Here is a 10,665-nt window from a genome sequence, read left to right as displayed (position 1 = left end):
TCTTTGTAAGTCTGTAGCACAAGCCTGGATTGACAAAACCACAAGCCAAACCAAAAAAAAATAATTGTGTGGTGTCTAGCTTGAGCCAAACAACATTTTGTATCCACAATAAAGTGTTGTGAATATTAGAGTTTTCAACAAAAATGTGTTGGACATCCAGATCTTTTTCAGCAAAGTACTGTATTCGTTTTAAAAGATAAAACTTGTCTTGCACATTTGGCGTGGCCAGAGACCTTTATGAAGTTTCTGGTGAGAGATGTCCTGCATCCGGAAGTTGCGTCACAAAGTGGGAAATTCAAACTTCTGCAAGACGGGAAAGCAAGCCAAAGGTAGAAAGATGCATTGTTTCGTTTTTATGACACAACTGTGAAATGTTGTTTAATTCAGAGTAATTAACCTCACTCGCAAGGATACTGTTAGCTGTTTACTTGGATGTTGTTGATGTCATCATAGGAGATGTGAATTATTAAACAGACTTCGTTAACGGGACGCTAGCCAGCTTTGCATCGTTGGCTAACGTTGCGTTAGCGTAATTTCAACCAGTGACCATTGATTACTAATCTAACATTAACTGCTCCCGAAAGAGTTGAAGTTTTCGCATTAGTTATTTAATTTGTAGGAGAGATACTGGTTAACGCTACTGTTACAGCAAGTTCGCTCATTTTGGCTGATGTCTGTCGAAATCATAATATTTTTTTGCGAAATTTGGCAACGTGATGGTTTGTAAATACATCATATTTTGGTTATGGTTTAGTATTTTTGTAAATACATCATATTTTGAAAATAAAAATGTAAGTAACCCGTTCCTGCCTATCCCTAACTGTCAATTACTGGATTTCGTCTTGTCCTAGTTTTATGGTTTGGAATATGCCTTCAGAAGACGCTGCGGAGTTGTTTCAATACTATGAAGTGTACGACACCATTGGTTCAGGTGAGAATTTTCACGTGAATGTGATGCTACATGTAGTACTGTGGACATTTGCTTGGTTGAGATGTCTTATACCAAACATATTTTGCAGGTGGCTTTGCCAAGGTTAAACTTGGCCGGCACATCCTGACAGGACAGAAAGTGGCCATTAAAATTATGGAGAAGAAAATCCTTGGGGTGAGTTGAATTTGGGCTTTCACTTGGATTTTGTGCTGGTTTACTGTTCTGTGGAGGATTCTGCCCACTCATTCTTTCATTGATCAGAGTAAGTCCAGGAGTAAAGACGGTGAAATGTACTTGATTGTCAGCTTTTCATCTTTTTGTTTCCAGGATGATTTGCCTCGTGTGAAGACTGAAATTGAAGCCATGAAAAACCTGAGTCATCAACATGTGTGTCGTCTCTACCATGTCATGGAGACCAACAGCAAGATCTACATGGTGCTGGAGGTGTGTTGATCTCACTCTTAACCTGCATTTCATCATATTTACTTTATCAGAAGTGGGAAATAGACCAATATGTACAGACAAGTATTTTTTTTATTCTGTTAAATTGTACTGATTGCACTCCGTTTTCATATTCAGTTTAATTGATAATTATGGTCTGACTTTTAAAAAAAACACTGATTGATTGTAGACTACCGCTTTTTTAAACTATAGTTTGTTATGGTTTTATTTGGCGATGTGAGTGTGAGTCTGGATAGTCCATTGTTCATGTAATATAAGTGAAACAGGGTCTGACTGTTACATTTGCCACAATGTTCTGTGGCATCTGTTGCTCCTTCTGGTCTCACTGGGTCTTGTTTCTCTTACATATGCTCTTTTCCATGGTCACACACATTGACTGAAGTATTGTCCTGGTGGGGAGCTCTTTGATTACATCATTGCGAAAGATCGTTTATCTGAGGAGGAGACACGTGTGTTCTTCAGGCAGATTGTTTCTGCACTTGCGTATGTCCACAGCAAGGGCTACGCTCACAGAGATCTGAAACCGGTGAGTCAGTCAGCATGCTGCATAGGCAGGTGTTTTAAATGTGTTTTTCCGTTTTTACAATGAAATCTCTTTCAAACACAGGAAAACCTACTTATTGACGAGGATCACAACCTAAAGCTGATCGATTTTGGCTTGTGTGCCAAACCCAAGGTATTGTGAGCTTGATTTATTCTTCAACTGAGTTTGATTGATGTTAATATTAGGGATGGGAATTGTCAGACAGCATTAATTGAAACACAGCAGTAGCTTGTTTGATCTTTTTAAATGCCCTATACCTTATTTCCTTTCTTGTTTTTATTTGTTTTATTTTATGTTTTACTTTTATCATAAGAACTTGTGGAGACCTTTGGCAGGAGCAAACCCAAAAATCTGAGCATTTCTGTAAACACCACTACGTGCAATATCGGCGATATCATTCTTCATGTCATTATCGCTAGATTTGGGGGGGGGGTTTGCCACTACCATACTACAAATAGAAACACTATATTGCATTTTGTGTCATAATTTGTTGGCCTCCAATATTTACAAATACCATAACATTACGAAATCACAATATTTGAGTATCAAATGTGTACTGCAGTAGCATTATCATTTCTCCCTATTACAATTTGCTGATGTTATCTTACATTAGGCTACATTGGTAAACGGGGCGAAAACAAAACTTCGTAAACTGGTAAATTTTGTTTGATTGAAGTAGAACCGAAAGATATCACTTAAGATGGGAAATACCTTGCCAAGTTCAAAGAGGGTTGCTACGTGTATCCTCATCTCATTTGGATATGGAGCTTAGAAACATGGCGCTTCTACTTGACATGAAGTTGAGCAGAAAACTGTTAGCCCCAGTAGTCATCCATATTTTCTACTAATCTAATCCTAATACATCAATTGATACTCTCTCTAACTGGTTTCAGAGAGTGGTTGGTATTGTTGTGCCCAGTCAATTTGTACTGTAGAAAAGAAAAGAAGAATGAATTGGTGTAGCAGCTTATGTTATGAGAACCTGCTGGTATTTTTCTTGAATGAGTTCTAGTTAATCTGATGTTAGCCCCCTGCACTGTATGCTATTATAATACAACAGGAATGATCAGTGCTTAATTTGTAAAGTGGGAGGTGCCGGAACGCAGAGGATGGGTGGATCCGCCGATCCGGCGACTCAAAAATAATAAAAATATAATAGTTATTTCCTATACAGTTCGGCAAACTTTTTCGCAATCAAAGTCTGGCTTGTGTTCACCATGGATTTGAATAGAATTAAAGTTTTCCCACGGGACAGGTAATTTCTGGAATATCATGGAATTTTAGAAAGTCTATTCCAGACATGGAAAGTCAGGGAATTTGATCATTCTTGATGCAAAGTCATGGAATATCGGGGGATTTTGTTGTAACAGTTTCAAATTTATTTGCCAAAATTAACTTGAAATGCAGGTTAGTGATATGCACATTCAAATGTTCCAAAATCAACACCACGGTGGAAAATTCGATTTTCGTCCAAGCCTAAATAGACTTCGATTAAGATTAAGATTCCACCAGGAGATGTAACAGTTGAGTGTTGTGGACTACGTCTAAAAGAGCTTGTTGTTGGTTGTGTGATTTCAGGGAGGGTTGGGAGATGAGCTAATGACCTGCTGTGGAAGCCCAGCCTATGCTGCCCCTGAACTCATCCAGGGCAAAGCCTACATTGGCTCTGAGGTGAGTGGGTTACCCTCTTCTGAAGGCAGAAAAAGATACCTGATCAGTCTGGTCGGCCTCTGTATTCAGTTTGTGTCCTGTGTGGATTTGTCACAGGTCTTTTTTTTACCAATTCTGCCTACACTATAGAAATACATGCTGCCATAAGAACATTACCTATATTTTCCCTTTTGTTGATTGTGTAGGCTGACGTGTGGAGCATGGGGGTGCTTCTGTATGCACTGATGTGTGGGTATCTCCCCTTTGACGATGACAACTGCATGGCTCTTTACCGAAAAATCACAGTAAGGCATTTTCTTGAAAACAGCTGTTTGCAAAGCCTAGGCCACCAATAGGAATACTTGCAAGCACTGTCTGTCTGACTCTCTTTCTCTCTCTCTCTCTCAGAGGGGTAGATATAACAATCCTCCCTGGCTCTCACCTGCCAGCATCTTACTCCTGAATCAGATGATGCAGGTAGGTGTTCTGAATGCAGTGATGCCAGTGTTTAATTGATGTTAATGTTTATGTATGCGTTTGTACTAGAGAGTATTGTAACTGAAGCGTTGTTCCTGCTTTTGTCCTCTAGGTGGACCCCAAGCGCCGTCTGACAGTCAGGCAGCTGCTGGCTCACCCGTGGGTAATGGAAGGCTACAGCACTCCTGTGGAGTGGCACAGCAGACGACCAGTAAGATCAAATCAATTTGTGTGTTTTCATAGTCCCTCTATAGCCTCTGGGGAGTCTAAAAGCATGCAAATTTTTTTTATAAAGATATTGTATCTGTATTCCAGACCTCTCCATCTGATCTCTTAGGATCATGTAGCTATATTGTTTTATGTATCAAGTGATTAACATTTTCTCTCTTCTGTGCTTTGTGTGTGTTTGTGTGTGTGTGTGTGTGTGTGTGTGTGTGTGTGTGTGTGTGTGTGTGGCTAGTTGGGTCATGTAGATGATGACTGCATCACAGAGATGGCTGTTCACATGAAGCGTTCCAGACAAAGCACCATTCAGCTGGTGTCGGAGGTACTCTTCCCATCCTCACCCTCTTCTTTTGAACTGTGATGTAAATGATTTGGCTCAAATTGAACACTAGATGGCAGCAGCTAATCTCCTTTACATCTGCACAGCCCAAATCTCATTATCCTCTGTCTGACTGTTCCTTATTCTTGTCATTCTATGTGAAGTGGAAGTATGATCAGACCACGGCCACATATCTGTTGCTGCTGGCCAAAAAGCACAGTGGTCGACCTGTACGCCTCAGGCCAGACATATCAGCTCAAGACATTCTCTTTTCACCGATACAAGACTCCAGGGTAAGAGGAAGTGCTTTTCAGTTGGCTCTCAGTGTCTCCTCATCCCCATGATTCATCATGCTGTGCTGAACAGCAGTCCCGCTGATCTTTGTGTGTCTCTTTGCATCCTGGTCGTTGCTGTATGTAAACATGTGTCTTGTCAGAGGTGCTCTGTGGTTTAGTGTGACTCTTGTGTCTTCAGACCATGAGGAACCTCCATTTCAATGAGGAGGAGGATCAGCCTGAGGCCGTGGTGGTGGGCTCCTGTCCTACTGACTGGTTTGAGAAGGACAAGCAGTGGCTCCCCCTCACCCCCAACAAAGCACACGCACAACACCCGGTCAGAACTACTTAGTCCACAGACTCTGCCTCTGCAATCAATTATTTTCACTCCCTTGTCTTGTCTCACTTGAAGTCTCTTTTGCTCTCTTAGACGTGTGTATATATTACTTTACTATAGCAACTTTTTTCATTAAATGTAACAGTTTATTGTCTGTAATTTTTTATTTTTTTTTTGTCAGTTCTTCATTGTTTTTTCATGTCTAAATTGATTTATGTCTTTTTTTGTCATAGGGGGCCATCAATCGCTCAGCAGAGAAGAGGCGGGATGACCGAGATCACTCCCCCAGAGACAAGCCACACCCCCGCAAACAGGAGAGACACGATAGGGCCAGAGAGAATAAGGAAAACATGGCTGTGACCAATAACAGTGGGGATGTGTTTGCTCTACCTGCCCCAAGAACCCCGATTATCAGCAAGAAGAACCGCTCAAAGAATGGCCCACCCACGCCGAGCGCTTGCAACGGTAACACAGGTACTGTCACACTCAGGGCCAAGTGCGGCGGTGAGCTGCCTAGACACAGACATGTAGTGTGTGGTAGCGCAGTAGTCAGGCTGGGCGCCCCTCAGAGTCCGTTCTCTATCCTCGTCAGTGGTCATCATCTCCAATGTGTCAGACACGCATTTGCAAGTAAATTGTATTTCCTAATCAGGGCAAATTAATTGAGTGTTTTTCTATGAGGAGTTGAGTGATATTTCTTGATGTGGTGTTTATTAGGAGGCTGTTTGTGATGATTATCACTGGCATCTCAGGTGTGCCCTTTTCCAATTATGAGAATGGGAAAGCAGCACGTTGCATGTGAGGAGAGGAAAAAGCAATTATGCATTTTATCATTAAATGGTGAAATATGTAATGACTTGTTTAATTTCACCCAGATAAGCTTTTTTTTCTGTGGAGGTAATGTCATATTTCACCAAGAGACTCTGAGCTAGAGAGATACCCTCTCCTCTGGTAATAAGAGAGACAATAAGGAGTGCTGAAGAGTATTCACAGCTTTTTAGAAAATGCTCACATTTTCAGAGGAGAAGTCGCCTATAGAATTCTACAGCTTAGTCTGACCTGACACAAGACGAGCCACATTAGATTGTAACTACAGCGGTTTACACAATGTAGTGCATACAGGATGAGCTATGGATATAATTAGGTCCCAAGCTGAACAGGTTTTATCATTTGATGATTTTTATTGTGTAGGTTTTCCTAAGTAGTTCTTCTTGAAGTGCTGTGCTAAAATGTAGCTTGTGTTTACTTGGACATTGTTGTGGGTTGTTTCACTTTGTCATGATTAAGTGAGTCATTTCATTACTGGAGAGAAGTATTAGCAGTGCTAATTTAGCACTATGTTCTCTTACTGCAGCCTCTGTACTGAAGTAGTGCAGACAGGTGTGGATGGGCCAAAGTCTGCAGGTTCAGAGACATGTCTTCAGTTGTCTTAAGAGTGACCAATGATATCAGGGTCCTCATAGGCCGCGTCCGACAGCACTGTCTGGAGAAGTGCACTGGGGATTTGTGTGTGTGTGTGTGTGTGTCACGCGTCCATGTTGACAGGTGTATTTGTCAGTGTGGAGGTGTGCTGGTTGGTGACCCATGTTCTTGTGACTGCTTGTGTGTAGGCGCTGCCAGTACGGAGCAGTCTCGGGGGAGAGCACTGGAGCAGCAGCTCTACACTACAGATCTGGAGGCGCTCGCACTCAGCCCAGAGAGGAGGTGAGACCCAGTCCAGCGCCCACCAATCACCAATAAGACAAGGGGGCACTTCAGACAGCCATCTTAGAGGGTGGATGCTCTTGAAGTGCATGGAATCAGTCATCAGAATGTCAAAGTTTAAAGTGTTTTATTTAGAGTTTAAAGACATTAAAGATCATCTATTCCACATACATTTATTCTACGTTAAACTATGATTAATTGGATATATTCTGTATTTGAAATTATTGAAGGAAATGTTAAGAGATCTGAAACTGCTTTATTATTATTCTTATTATAATTATCATCATTTTCTTATTTACAAATAATTATGGGAATTGGGAACTGGATGCATCAAGCTTTAGCATATGGTAGTAGGCCATTGTTATCTGGCACATAAAGATCATGTTGTACAAATCACAGGTGCTCTTTTAATCACACTTTTGCCCTGTGCTGCAGCTCTAAGCACTTTATCTCCCATCTCCCCTGGGCTTCATTGGGATGCAAGTTATCTAGCAGCCCCCTCAAGATTCCTCCTCTTTGTTCTGAGAGAAAGGAATGAACCTGCCCAGGGCTTTATGAGCTCCTCCAGGGTTTACAAGCAAATGGGAAAAGCCTGCATCTCACTCTGTGCTCTCTTAGGTCTCGCTCACTGGACGCGGCTGGTTGCCAGAGTGACAGTGCACAGAAGCGTAAGGGAGGAAAGGTGTTTGGCAGCCTGGAGCGTGGGCTGGACAAGGTCATCACCATGCTCACTCCCAGCAAGAAGAGGGCACTACGCGACGGGCCCCGCAAGATCAAGGTAGGCTTGGCCTTCTCCTCTTGTCTCCTCTCTGTTGTCAGCTCTGCAGCTCTCTGCAGCTCACGGATCCACTGGTGTCTGCGGTCTACATGTGACTCCTCTGACCATAGATGTATATCTATGCCTCTGACTCCTCTGACCATAGACATATATATATCTATGCCTCTGACTCCTCTGACCATAGACATATATACTGTATATCTATGCCTCTGACTCCCTCTGCCCTTTGCTCCCACAGGCCCAGTACAACGTCACCTTAACCAGCAAAACCAGCGCTGACCAGGTGCTCAACGAGATCGTCAGAATTCTGCCAGAGAAAAATGTGGACTTCGTACAGAAAGGGTTAGATTTTTTTAAATGTCTCACGTCACACTTTGTCATTCTCTGATCAGCTCTTTCTCAGTTTCTGACAGTTGGCTCATTTCTTTCTCTCTCTTGGTATAAAAACAGACAAATTTGTTCCTGTTATGAAACTGTTAATTCTAACAACTACAACCACTGTTGTTATGCCTGGAAGGAATGGGTGCTTATAATTTAACCAAGCCACAACTTGAACCACTGATGTTAAACAAGGCGAAATCTATGCCAGAACCACTCCCAACTTTTAACATCCTTTGGTCAAACAAATGCAGCATGAACATTCTCTTGTATTCATTAAAGATATGAGTCTGTAAGACCGTTATGCTTCCTCGTATCCGGCAAGGAGATGGTGAAATAGTTATACTTTGGCACAATGTGTGTGTGTGTCTGTGTGTCTATAATATTTCACTGGGCTACTTGCAGTCACTGTATTTCACTGCTGTCATCTTTACCTACAGCTTCTCTCTAATACGTTACTTATCTTTGTTCTGTCTTTATGCTGTCCCAAACTATACCTACACTACATGCCTGTGCAACATCCTCTCTTGATTGGGTTTATTCAGCCCGTGTTTTTACTACTGTAGTTCCCTGTGTTAGCCACATTGCAAATAAACTACAGGGCGTTTTCTACAAATTCAGAATTCAGATTCAGAATGTGCTTTAATCATAAGAAGAATGAAGAAAAGAAATGCATTCCCATGTAAAGCCTGCTGGAGAAATCTGCAGTTAAGAAATTAGGGGTACATTATTACACCCATTGTGTAACATTGATTGTGTGTGTGTCTTTCTGTTATCAGGCTTAGCCGAAAAAAAGAAAAAAAAAAACTCCCTGGCCCATCAATGTTCATGATTTTTGGTGGCAATTTTGGAGTGTATCCAAATCACAGGGCCCATCCTTTAATTCTTTCGCTTTCATTAGCATTGCGAGAGCATAGCATTTCGCCTTGACGGAGGTTTGCAGTCTCTGATTACACTTGTATTTATTACCGTAATACTGGTATTAGTCTGTAGCCGATATTTGACTACTCCAGTTTAATTTTCATTGACCCTTCCACTTCTTTTACTTGAAAACATGAGTCTGCACCCTCTTGTCTCAGGTCAGTCTTTGCATCACTACCTCCCAGGTAGCAGCTAAGCAGTAGCTTGCCATCACAAATAATGCTCTAATAATCTCTCCCTCTCCCTCTCTCTCCATCAGGTACAAACTAACGTGCAGGACCCACTCTGACTTTGGGAAAGTGACTCTGCATTTTGAGTTGGAGGTGTGTCTGCTCCAGAAGCCTGAGGTAGTGGGCATTCGACGGCAACGGCTGAAGGGTGATGCCTGGGTCTACAAACACCTGGTTGAGGGCATTCTGTCCACCTGCAGTGTCTAACCACTAGCTGTCCCCTCCTTATTTTAAATGCATTATTCCGCTCTCTTCAACACTCTCCTCCTAGGCTGATGGTGCTTAACATCTTGACTGTTAGGGCTGATTCCAAAAAAAGATGGAGCTAAGAGAGATATTATGGAAGGATCTTTAGAGACCCAGTGTGTTTTATTGTACCATATTTGCTTTCTTCTGTTTAAAGCATGTCTTGCAAAAAAAAGGAGATGTGTAATGCACAACTCAGAGCTCTCAACCAGCCCATGGTACCTCTGAGGTCATTTGAATGCACATCTTTTTTGTACCAACAATTTTATTTATATGCACATGTAGTAACCACACACTTTTGATTCATCCTTGCAAATAATGTCATTTCTTTGTACGTTCACTAATGTTTCAAGTCATTTCATTTATTAATCTGTTAAAATAAAAAATATGTTGTACTTTGTGAAGGATAAAATGTATGTATGAAGTCCTTTTGAGTTGTGTGTGGATATATTGTGAGTCATAAAGGACTGGAGCAGCTCTCCTTCTGTCATATCATCTTTGCCATATAATCTATTATTGTTTAATTGGGTTATTGGTTTGAGATGTTCCAGGGATTTTCTTGATGTTTGGAACACAGAAGTATAATTTGACATCCCATTTAGACAGCAAAAACAGAAGGATGTGACATCCAGGTTGGCTTTTCAGATCTTGCGAAATGCTTTTGGATCTGTGCCTCACAGTCTGCTGTGGAGGGCATTCAGCTACTTTCAGGTCCCTGAGAAGATCTCATTAGTTGGGGCGCATTGTGGGGGTGTTCAGTTGTGCTTCTACACAACACAAGCAATAGCACTACATCCTGGCAGCAGGGAAGATGGATGTTGTGGCTGCTTGTACCATTTCACCGTGGCGTTAGCGGTAATTAGGAGGACATGGAAATGGTTTGCTGGTAAAAGACTACAGGATGGAATCTGGCTACCACCCATCCGGACTTATGAGTGACATGATGCTGCCAACAACCAATCCGTGTACCCATCGGCTGTGATGGTGTGTTCATGGGGCCTGGCAAAAATGGGACCGTTTGATACCATCATTCGTCCGGCTATGATTGAAAGCAGATCGAAAATCTTTGACTACTAACCTTTCTGCTTAGAACACAATTAATAGCCAAGATTCATCTGGTCTGAATACAACGGCCCTTGGCTTAACCTTAACATACTTTATGAGCGCTTTCCAACTGAAGGCAGACTC

General features: G+C 41.8%; 1 protein-coding gene across 2 annotated transcripts; it reads left to right on the top strand.

Moving 5' to 3' along the window:
* Positions 1–196: 196 nt before the first annotated feature.
* melk (maternal embryonic leucine zipper kinase) lies at positions 197–9,954 on the top strand. Of its 2 annotated transcripts, none has more exons than XM_062516305.1 (18): positions 197–329; positions 852–931; positions 1,020–1,105; positions 1,259–1,375; positions 1,776–1,919; positions 2,001–2,069; positions 3,516–3,608; positions 3,794–3,892; positions 3,996–4,064; positions 4,177–4,275; positions 4,525–4,611; positions 4,773–4,901; positions 5,083–5,220; positions 5,454–5,694; positions 6,831–6,924; positions 7,543–7,702; positions 7,941–8,044; positions 9,261–9,954. In XM_062516305.1, the coding sequence occupies exons 1-18, from the start codon at positions 238–240 to the stop codon at positions 9,436–9,438; spliced, it is 2,079 nt and encodes a 692-aa protein (XP_062372289.1). In that variant the 5' UTR covers positions 197–237; the 3' UTR covers positions 9,439–9,954. The 2 variants fall into 2 exon arrangements, with proteins under 2 accessions (XP_062372289.1, XP_062372297.1); XM_062516313.1 differs by lacking the exon at positions 197–329 and adding an exon at positions 695–719.
* The last annotated feature ends 711 nt before the right edge of the window (positions 9,955–10,665 follow it).

This window comes from Sardina pilchardus, chromosome 2 (assembly GCF_963854185.1).
Source record: "Sardina pilchardus chromosome 2, fSarPil1.1, whole genome shotgun sequence".
Lineage (NCBI taxonomy): Eukaryota > Metazoa > Chordata > Actinopteri > Clupeiformes > Clupeidae > Sardina > Sardina pilchardus.
The sequence above is the reverse complement of the archived record's forward strand: the minus strand, read 5'-3'. Positions and strand labels throughout refer to the sequence as shown.

What these genes read in the sequence shown, in the direction of transcription:
- melk (XM_062516305.1), top strand. Translation starts at nt 238, where the DNA reads ATGAAGTTTCTGGTGAGAGATGTCCTGCATCCGGAAGTTGCGTCACAA. An exon ending in GACGGGAAAGCAAGCCAAAG is followed by an intron (nt 330 to 851) that starts GTAGAAAGATGC and finishes GTCTTGTCCTAG; the next exon opens with TTTTATGGTTTGGAATATGC. An exon ending in CACCGATACAAGACTCCAGG is followed by an intron (nt 4,902 to 5,082) that starts GTAAGAGGAAGT and finishes TTGTGTCTTCAG; the next exon opens with ACCATGAGGAACCTCCATTT.